The sequence below is a fragment of the Candoia aspera genome, chromosome 5, assembly GCF_035149785.1.
Source record: "Candoia aspera isolate rCanAsp1 chromosome 5, rCanAsp1.hap2, whole genome shotgun sequence".
NCBI lineage: Eukaryota > Metazoa > Chordata > Lepidosauria > Squamata > Boidae > Candoia > Candoia aspera.
Window position 1 is genome coordinate 33,022,665 of NC_086157.1, and position 10,986 is coordinate 33,033,650.

At 37.0% G+C, this 10,986-nt stretch overlaps 1 protein-coding gene across 3 annotated transcripts; it reads right to left on the reverse strand.

The window, feature by feature from the left end:
- Nucleotides 1-693: 693 nt before the first annotated feature.
- On the reverse strand, nt 694-10,170 carry SULT1C4 (sulfotransferase family 1C member 4). Of its 3 annotated transcripts, none has more exons than XM_063304919.1 (8): nt 10,014-10,170; nt 9,475-9,677; nt 8,301-8,429; nt 7,144-7,241; nt 5,392-5,518; nt 3,689-3,783; nt 2,115-2,295; nt 694-931 (listed from the first exon to the last, which is right to left on the reverse strand). In XM_063304919.1, exons 2-8 carry the CDS (start codon nt 9,644-9,646, stop codon nt 819-821), a joined length of 915 nt encoding a protein of 304 aa, XP_063160989.1. In that variant the 5' UTR covers nt 9,647-9,677; nt 10,014-10,170; the 3' UTR covers nt 694-818. The 3 variants fall into 3 exon arrangements, with proteins under 3 accessions (XP_063160989.1, XP_063160988.1, XP_063160990.1); XM_063304918.1 differs by having other exon boundaries at nt 9,475-9,681; XM_063304920.1 differs by lacking the exon at nt 10,014-10,170 and adding an exon at nt 9,831-9,920.
- Nucleotides 10,171-10,986: the final 816 nt, after the last annotated feature.

Sequence of the window (10,986 nt, forward strand, 5' to 3'; positions counted from 1 at the left end):
CCTTGTGTGTAGGACCAGATTATCTGTGGTTCTGAAACCAACAACTAGGTAAACCTAGCATTTAATTACAGTGCCGGAAAAATTGTGATCTCCCACAGAGATAGTCCTCAAGGATAAGTGTCTTTAAGACCTGATGGTGGAATGTGCATCATGATGTCATGACACAAATGATACAAATTATGTAACTGGCATTCATTTGTGCAATTATGTTATTACACATGTGAGGCCCTTCCTTGATGTCCAGGTGCTCAAGGGATCCCAAAAGTTCTGGAAAACATCACCAAATAGAAGTTGCCATGGTATATTGTCAGATCCTCATGGGACAAACCTAAATATCCTACTTCAAAGGTTCTACCGCATGCAGTATGAATGCTTCTTAGTAAGTAATGAATGCAAATTTAATAAATATAAGTTTTTAGCTGCTTGTCAATGATGTAGTTTATATCTCCTTTCCCACCCTGATGCTCTTCAGAAATGATGGGATTATAATGCCATTAATCTGCGCCTAACAGGTTGAGGGCAGTATTGGCTGGCTGCTTATTTTATTTTATTTTATTTTATTATTCATTCAATTTTTGAAGCTGTAGTCCAGTTTATATGGAGAATGCTCGATTGGGGTAGGATGACATAAAGTAAAGAAGGTCATTACTGGGGAGTATAAAACTATAAGTGTGAAAATGATACATTCTGCACTGAATGAATACATTTTTATTATCCAATACATCCAAGTAAGCAATCTGGAGAATAAAAGGACTGATCCCTAGGTTTAAACTTCAGACTTCAATGACGTAAAACACTAATGACTTTTTTTTCTTCCTCTACAGCTCCATGCGGAAAGTAAGAGAAGTTCCTGCCATCTTCTTCTTATAGTCTGAATCAAATTTCTCATTTTGTGCCACAGTAAAATAATCCTTCCAATCCCCTACAACTCCTAGAACAGAGACAAACACAGTCAGAGAAATCAGTTAACTTTTACATGTTCTCTTCAATTATATTCAAGTTCTGTTTTTTTCCTATGCCAGTATTTAGTAACATAATCAGGTTCTAATCTATACTGTTGAAAATAATTATCTAGGCCAGAAAGACTGCTGTCAAATTCCAGATGGATCTTTTAATGTTAAATATATATGTTCAGTATTAATTTTAATCCAGGTTACAGTTCTCATGCATTAGTCATTTTTTAAACATCCTGTTTAGTCTTTTTTCACCCAGTTTTGTTGTGACTGAGAATATTCCACTGAGGTAGAAAGACGCATACAAAATCTTGGGCTTGGTTAGGACTTGGATGGTATATGACCAGGAGTCCCAAGGTGTTGGCTAGACTAAGGCGTTGAAACAAAAACAGTGCTCAAAGCTCTGGCTTTTGGGAGGATGTGTGCAAGTATTTATATTAAATCCACACCTTGTCACTACCAACCTTTTTACTTTTCGTGCATGAAAAGGCACTGTCTTGTGTATGTACATAAAGATATTCAATATAGTATTGTACAAATATTTTTATTTAAAAAAAGAATATGGCAGTACTATGAGGAGGTAAAAGTGGTTCACAAACCTGTTGCCAACATTCTTGCCGATTACATCTGAACTAATGTTCAGTAGGGACAATTCCTTTATACATTAATCTGCTTTAGCTAATGGATCATGTGGATCACATTCTTAAATGCTTCATTGCATAACATGCTTTTTTTCCACCATGGTTACAAAACACTGAATGTGTAACTGGAAAAATACTAGCCTTATGATAAGAGGATTTAGCAAGGAATTCCTATTCTTTTATTTACACATGCAGGTATCTGAAATGTTGTGCATGTGGTTCACAGAAGTGAACGGGGGTGGGAGGGAGAGGCCAAGGTGGGTGGAACTAGTATGAAGCAGCCTGAATATAGCCTGTCATGATCTGACCTTTAGTATGGATGGGATGCATCGGCTATATGAGCAGTAATCAAATTGTGTGGATGCTAAATGCAATTCCATAAGAAACAAAATGAAAAGACATACAGTATGTTGCAAGATAATGCCAAAGAAGGTGTTCATCTAGACATAGGAGGAGGGAGAGGGAGAAGAAGAGGAAGATAAAATATTGAAAACCCAAATATTGCAAAATACTGTAGCACCTTTTCTCATGAATGGGGAGATTGAATGGTCCATTATTTGTGGAGGTAAAAAGGTGTAGTTTGCCATGGGGTTGTCTTTCATTATTTCAAATTGGGTGTAATGAATTATCTTCTCCAGAACATCCTTCTCCACATCCTTCTCCAAGAATTGCAATATTTTCTGGATTTCACGCCTAGGATTCTGTGAAGTGGAAAGAAGCAAAATAAAATCGCTAACAGAATAAAGAAGAGTAACTAAAGAAAAAGTAAAATAAGTCATCAACAGTTTCTATATCTAGTGATGGGTATTATGGAGAAGAGGACCTTTAATTCATTCTCTCACAGTTCTTGAAACTAATTTACAGGACAAGGGCCAGGAAAGGCATTGGAAAGTAAAGTTCCACTTCAAATAATGAATGATAGAATTCAGTGCCACTACATACAGTACACGACAGCTTCTTTAAGTGGCATTAAAAAGGATTAGATCAGAAAAACACCTCTAAGAACAGGTGGCTTACTGGCTGTTAGAAATGAAAATAAAGCCCATTGAATTGAGCTTGACTCCTGGTGAATTCATGATCCTGTGAGAGTCTTGTAGGGACATGTCAAAATCTGCAAGATGGCAGGCAAGGCTTCAGGATCAAAGCTCTGCCCCTTTCATAGCAGTGGGGCTTCAATCACAATGCCATGTCCACCATCTTGCAGATTTTGACAAACCTCATGGAAGGTGCTGCATGGGAAGATCTATATGATTTTGTATATAATAATGTAGAAGTGGTTTGTCATTGCCCTCTTCCAATTTACTCGATGTATTTCCAGGTACATTTTATTTTCATATTTTCAGGTACTAAACGGATTTGAACTTGTTTAGCTTCCTTGCGCTCAGGCGGTGATGTCTAGGTGATATATACATGTGTGATTTTGGTATGGAATCTCTGTATTAGTCATTCAGTGACTGATTATAGGCATATAGATAATTCTCCTACAGTGAATTTGTGGTAAAACATCAGTCTAAATGAATGGTTGAAGGCACTAAGATAATCCTTATGGCAATCCATAGAGCCTAGTGGTATAGCTGTAGGGCTGTGACAGGGAGAACCAGCCTCAATTCTCCATCTCACCACAAAAGGACACTGAGTGATTCAGAGCCAACTACTTTATCTCAGTCAGATTCATGTCATAAGGTTGTTTTAAGGAGTAATGAAGTTGCTTCTCTGAACTTATGACCATTACCCTGAATGTTCAGGTGCTGCTCTAATCACTTGACAAATTCCTATGGATGCCAATGGAAGAGGATCCCTATACCTCTTTATTGTATTTCTTGTAAGCTGCCCAGAGTCCCCCCTTTGTGGGGAGATGGGCGGTGGCAAAATCAATCAAACAAACAAACAAATACATAAATAAATAAATGCCTGTTGTTTATCAACAACAAAACACCAACTAGATAGATAGATCATTGTGGTAACAAGTTAATGTGATATATGTTGAGTTGTATTAGCTGAGTTCCAATATGTTCAATAGAACATTCACTCTTAGTTTAAATCCAAAGAGTTTACTTTTAGCAAGTTTGTAGATTGAATTTCTGCAACACACACCTCTTTCATATCTTCATAGAGAAGAAAGAGAACACGATTACTAGCTTTAGCCTTCCACCATCCTTTTACATGATCATGCCAGGATCCCCATAGCACTGCAATTTAAAAATAAGGTTAACTAGCATTAGAAGGAGGTCATGATGCTGGTTAAAAGATTGTTCAAAGATATATATTGCAAAAAACATATTTCTAAAATATATGGAAGCTTGCCAATAAAAGAAAGCATTTATCTGGGATCAGACAGATCAATGGCTATGACTGTAAGAAAGGCAAAATGGTTTTAAAATTAGAAATATACATATAAAATAGTTTATAGGCAGGAATGTCAGTGCTAATCCAGTGGGTTAAGCTGTTCTATTTGCTATGCATCAGAGTTAGTTATAGTCAAAGAATTGAAAACAAAATTATACTATGGCAGGGGACAATTAAATGGCTCATCTTGACACTTCCCCTCCACCATCTAATTGCATCAGCATCCAGGAAACCATACTCCCATTTAGAATGAAGGAGGACTCCTAGTATTACAAGTGGTTAATTGGACTCATAAGCAAGCCCTCCATCTGTTTGTCTGTTCAAAATTAATCTAACATACTGGGCTCTGTTTTTTGAGAAAACACATCATCTGTGAGATATGACTGTTTGCCAGTTAGCCCCTGAAATTTCTTCAGGTGCATACTTATGGTTCCTCTGATGGGGCAACAAAAGGCTCTTTCAGTTTTGGGGGTGGATGTGGGGAAGGGACAAAACCGCAACCCTGAAACTTGGCAGATTAGGATAAGCATTTAGCACTAGGTATTCAACCATAAAAAATTAATTATTCTGCAACAACTATCAAAGACATTTATTTATTTCAAGCACGGTGCCATTTTCTAGAAAATACTAACAATGGCAAATAGTATTTAAAACCAAGAAAACAGTAACAGCAATATTATCAGGAAACAACAAAGAGACAAATTTCAAAGATTGAGGAACATAAAAGCTAGAAAATGAGCCAAACATTAATAAAAAACATTGATCTTCAGAGTCCCTTCAACAGTATGAATACCAGAATTATATCAGGAACTGCTGAAAACAATTTTCTTTTTCTGATGGAACAAGTGCCTATGCAGGGTTCTCAACATCTCAATTATCAGTGCAAATATTGGTGAATTTCATTTAAAAGAAATGGATAAAATTTTGGATAGGTTTAAAAGAAACATAAAGAAGACTCTTCATATACTTTTAACTTATATACTATTATATGGAAATTGACAGCTGGAAAAAAATGGTCCAGCCTTCTATTTCCATGTAATAGGTATGTAATTCAGAAATATATGGAGAATGCCTTCATTATGCTTTAAAAAAGTATGTGCCCTTCTTATTACTAAGTGGCTAGTCCTTCAACATTAGAAAGAAAAGAATTATGGCCCCATTGATTCAGTAGACTGAAGACCTGATGAATGATGTCTCTTACTTGAGACTTATGAATGAATGCTGAGAAATATAGATTATGTACAGACAATTGCAATGAAATATGGTAATTCTCTTCTGAAACTTGTGTAAAAATATTTATATAGGTATACTGATATATGAGGCCATTATATAGTTGTTGTACTGCTTTCTTTTCTTCCTTTTTTCTTTTGCTATTTTTGAAATTTCTTTGTTCATTTATTCAATCAATCAATCAGTCAAGGTGATTCTTTTAAAAAACAAAAGACACTCACCTTTTCCATCTAAATATTTCCCAAAAAATTCCTCCCATGTTCCTGGCTCAGGCATCATTTGATTCATTCTATGGAAGTGATAATAAGACACTAGATTGTCTTTAGCATTTCTTGCCACATATATGATCTGGATTGAGTGCAGAAATGAGAGGACACCAACATTATTACAACTCAGGATGAGTTAGTGATGAACTATGTATGTTAGGTCTGTGAAAACCTTTGAAGGAGCACTTCTGTTCAATGAAGCTTTGACTGAATTCCCCCTGTTGTAGCAGATTCACACACTGGAGACCCATTTTGATGCAGGAAATCAGATCAGGTGACCATGAAGCACTTTGCAGATTTTATGGCTTTTTAGCTGCTTCCATACATTGAGTACATATGCTAAAGGAGGGTTGACTATGTGATGGGCATTGTGAGTCTGACATAACTGGCCAACTAATGAGATTTCTCACCTATTAAACTCTGCCTATCTGAGCAATTTTGGATTGGCCACTTTACTTTGGACCTCATTCATTTTCTCAGCTCCCAACTTTTTAATCTGGCCACAGAGCTTGACTTCATTTTCTCTTGCACTAATGGAATCTTGTTTTGGTGCCGGTGCTGCTGACACAACAGGAGGTTCAAGTCTTCCCTCTTAATATGGGCTCAAAGCTGATCAGTTCAGTATGCACTCTTGGATCAAACTTTCCCTCTCAATACTGCATGGCTCAAATAGACTTAAGTCTCCCTAATAGTCAGTAATTGGGTGCCAGACTAACACAGTTGTTCGCCCAAAATTTTAAGAATAAATGAGTAGATGGGAGGCTTTTTCTGCCCTGCCCATCTCTGTGGCCTTCCATCACTCTGTACTAGCGTTTCTGCTAAGAAACTCAAAATATTGCCAGCAAGCCACAACCCAATTGTGCCTGGAGGAAGCCAAGATTCACCAATGTGTCTCAACTAATTTGGCATCACGCTGAAAGCAATTATGATAAGATGCTTCCTAGGAGGGGCCAAGCTTCCAGGCAGTTATGCCAGCCTTACTGAAACACATTAAAGCTTGTGATCACTAAAAGTAAGCCACCTCACAACAGCCAGTCAATGGGAATTTTTCAGCCTTATGCCAACTTGCTATCCCAGAAAAGCAAGTGGAAAAATAACAGTTACTATATATTTCAAAATATTTTTTAAACTAGAACAGGACAATGAGGATGGGAAGGGGGATTGATGGGTGCAGTCACCTCCTTGGCTGCTTCTAGGGTAACACATCAATGTATGAAACACCTCTTTGTGTTCAGCTATTGTATTATGTTCAGCTAAGCTGGAACTGGTAAGACAGACTGAGATGAACAGCACAGGAAGAATATCTGAATGCATTTCATGATGAGTTTCTTTTCAATAAAGCATTCCACAGGAAAATAGTTATCTGGATACTAGGCTTTGGCTCCACAAGCAATAAAAGATGGAAAGACAATTAACACAATGTGAGAGACCTCTCATGTCTGGGTGTTTGGGTTGACTAATGTTCTGGTATCATTTCTACTCTAAATGGAATCGATCCATGTTTCCAGGGGGTCTGTGAGGGTGTGTATGTGTCAAAAGTCAAGATGGAAATTGCAATGGCACAAATGAGGCTCTGCTCCTTTTTATGTGCATTGTGCATAGAACACATATGAAAAGGTTGTGAGGGTTTGATTGCAGGATTGCCGCACCATCCTGATTATACCATCCCTGCTGATTCCCCTGCTGGTTTCTTCCCCAACTCATTACCTTACAGTTTTTCTCCCAAAAGGATGGAGGAATCAACTGGACAGGAAGATGAGTTTTCAATGTTCTTGGTGAAGGCATAGCTTCAGCTTTCTCCAGGCCTGTGAACCAAGCACATTTGATTCAGGAATATCCTTTCAGCTTTAATATTGTTTTGTGGGGCTCTGAAGCAGACTTCCTACAACTCATGTACATTCCTAATGTGTTGCTGCAGCTTGTCCTACAGTGAAACACACTGTTATTTATTCCCTTCCCATGATCTTTGCAGCAACTATAAATATTGTCTCCTATCATGATCTAACCTTGGAATTTTGGAACATCCAAACACATCTCATCTATTGGGTCAATTTGTTCAGCATTCCTCCCTCCCATATTTATAGTTTTAATCTATTTATACTTTTTATCCTTCTGGATAGTATATTTTTAAATCACTTTGTTCTTTGAACAAAATGTTCATAGTGAAAAACTGGGGAGGCAGTATGGTTTTAGGTTTTGGCAGCTAGCAGCATCAGAGGGTAGGAGAGAAAAGAACTGATGCCACTTATTAGGAATGCTTTGTCACTTGATACAGTAGAGGGTTGCTGTTGTTTTTAACAGTATGGTCAAAATGTATTTTTTACCCTCCTGTATTTTATTTTTTCATTGTTTTTTTTAAAGGTACTGTACAGTTGTCTTTATGTCAGGCGCAACTCCTGGTGACCACATGGACTCAACCATGTAGGTTTCTTGGCATCCATGCAAAAGTGGTTTGCCATTAACTTCTTGTATCATTTTTCGACTTCCCAAGCCATCCAATAATCCTGGAATTCCATGCTGGTCTCCAATGTAAATCCTAACCAGATCTGACTCTGCCTGGTTCTGCCATCTCCTGAGATTTCATCTTTTTACTTACCACGAAATAATAATACTAATAATATAAACCTGTTAAGAATGGAACAGTGGAGTAGTGTCAGGAGTTACTCTTCTGGAATCACACAGACTCTGATTTGTTTGTTTTTTTCAGAATGAATCTTAGTGTTTCAGTCAAGGAACAGTAGTCAAAATTGACTAGCAAAGTAAAATATGTTACTGTCTAGATTTTTTTTTTTAAATCCTTAGCAGCAGGATTGTACTTCTTAACTAGAAAAGATAGCTGGCAAATCTGGTTCTGGAGTACTTACCTGAAGGAAAATGTTTGTTTATAACCCATTCAATGAAAGGATGTCGGTCATAAGTTGAACCACGTTTACATTTTTTGATATTACCATCACACTGGATCATGTCTACAATCTCCTGTGTCCATGTTGTACCTAATAATATAACAAAAAATAAAAACAAAATTGTGGTACCTTAAAGGCTAGCAAGATGATATGGTACCAGCTTTTATGGACTAAAATCCATTTCCTCAGAAATGAGACACTATAATATTGACATATTAAATACTGGCAATTAATGGAGAACTTTTAGAGGAACATCCATTAAGGGCATATTTTTTTGATGGCCTGGGATGCATGAAGAGTAAAAGGCAGCTCTCCTGAGCCTGGTGCCTTAGATAATAGTCTCTTGGCTAATGGGAACTACAGTTCAGAACATTTGGAGAACACTGGATTAGAGAAGCCTGCTCTAACAAAGATTATATATGGATAAATTACAATGAAATATAATCATCCTTTACTGAAACTGTTATATGAAAAAAAGCATATAATATATACATGAATGAGAAGGTGAGAGGAAGAAAGAGACAATTGTACTGCTTTCTTTTTTTCTCCTTTTTTCTTTCACTATTCTTTTTTCTTACTTTTATTAAACAAAGGAAAAAAATAAAAACAGAAGGCTATTCTAGGATGCATTAATTCATAGATCCTCATTTTATACTGTAACATTGCTGATGTACTCAGGTTGATCTGGGACATTAATAGTTAATTTTTAGACTTTACATGATTAAGTAATATTGTGCTTTTAATGTTGTACATATTGTATTAACAAATACAAATGCATAATGATATCATCCAGTGCAAATAAGTAATTATTGGAAATAAATATATTAAATATGAGAAACAGGTCATAGTTTACAGTCACAAAGCACAAATAAAATCTTTCAATGTCATATGGGAACAATCCACTGGGAAGCTTTCCTGTATAAATTCTGTGAAACCAAATGTTCCTGCAACTCTTCCATTCATTTCAATGTGTCTTGACAAGATAGCTTCCTCTGGGCTGCATCAACCCTGTTAAACATCCTAGTGAAACTCTTAGGTAGAAGTCAAAGGGGCCAAAGGACATTCCCTGTTTGTATATTACCTATGTTTATGCTGGTCTATGATTGTAATAAAGTTTTGATTTGATATTACCTACCTGCCTTTGCGTAGGTTGCAATGAGTAGATCATCTGGTTTGGCTTGGAAAGCCCAGATTTTATGCCATATGTTACAAATAACTTTTGGAAGAGGAATTCCTTCCACCTCCCCAACTTCAGCACGTTTCACATCCCAGTCCACCTTTAGATCTTCTATCTTTTCCAAAGGCATAAAGAACAAATGGTTTAACAATGATTCAAATCTACCTGAAATAAAATAAAATTAATTGCTGGGATCCGCTTTACGAATCTATATACAGTAGGTGGGTACAGTACAGTTATAGCTGGCATTTCTAAGAAGTAAAAGTCTATCATAACACCCCCTGCTTCCCTGCTGGCAAGTTGTTCTTGGAGACCTACAAGCTCACTGAAGGATGTTCTGGTTCTTCGGTAAGAAAGTTCTGAACCAACCCTTCAAAATGCAGAGAATAATTCCTCAGATTTGGAGAGAATGAGCCATTTCCCAGTTCTAGAGTTTGGGAAAGAAGCTCCCATAGGAAGCCAAAGACTGAACTCCTTATGAAATGAAATCTACTCACGTAAGATCTTCTCAAAAATAGAATGCTCTTAGGAGAAGCTCTGATGATCTCCTGCTTCGCCCTGAATGAACGCCGAGAACTCAGGTTTCAAAACTGTCTGTCGTAAGAGTTTATAGCTAAAACAATGACTTTTCACCAGCTTGGCATGCCTGAGGTTACCCTGCTGCTGTTCAGTTTTTGCTTAATCCTGGGTGCTGACCCTTACACTTTGCTTGGACTTTGAGAAATATTACACCATCATTGATCTTCTATTACATTTTGTGCCTGCTGGGATTTCACTGGCTCATTTCAAACAGGGCATGGTGCTATAAATTCTCTCAGCCTACTAAGCCACTCCTACCACATCTTCCTCTACCACCACTTACTTTTCATAATAGTTGAATGAAATTCCTGTTTAAAGATAGTGTACTTCTGAGTCTTGCAGGAAACAGACTGCAGAGGTACCATTTGATAAACTGTTAGAATTACGGTACTGAGAAGGTAGAGAAAGATACATGGTTAGTCAAAATCATAAAATCAAGAGGTGGGATTTGGGCCTCCAAACTAGCCTTTTTTCTCTTTCTTTTGCTGCTGCAATGTGCTTTGGACTTCCTGTATAGAACAAAGTGGTGAAACAGCAGGAGAAGGAACTGCCCAAGTCTAAGCAAGCTGACAAAAATATATTCTGAGTCCCCAAATTCCTATAATTAAACTCTTCTGTAATTAATTTATCTCAGAGAGCTCTGATAGGATGGCTATGTGTCCTACTTTCCAATTATTTCTTTGAAGGACCTTCAAAGGACAGTTCTCTATTTGAAGTCACCTTCTGTCTGAACAATTTTCATTTTCAAGATAAAGAACCATATAAAGAGGACAGGGAGTCCTGAAATTGTTCATCAACAGGTCACCTTGCGAGTCTCTCACTAAGGGGACATTTATTGTTTTTCAATTCAAATTGTAGTAATTACTAAAACTTGCATGTTTTATATTTACT

Bases quoted from the DNA above. Each gene is read 5' to 3' on its own strand.
- SULT1C4 (XM_063304919.1), bottom strand. From the start codon at position 9,646: ATGCCTTTGGAAAAGATAGAAGATCTAAAGGTGGACTGGGATGTGAAA. The intron at 8,430-9,474 runs GTAGGTAATATC...TTATATTATTAG, and splicing joins TGCAACCTACGCAAAGGCAG to GTACAACATGGACACAGGAG. The intron at 932-2,114 runs GTGCTACAGTAT...TCTCTGTTCTAG, and splicing joins CTCCCCATTCATGAGAAAAG to GAGTTGTAGGGGATTGGAAG.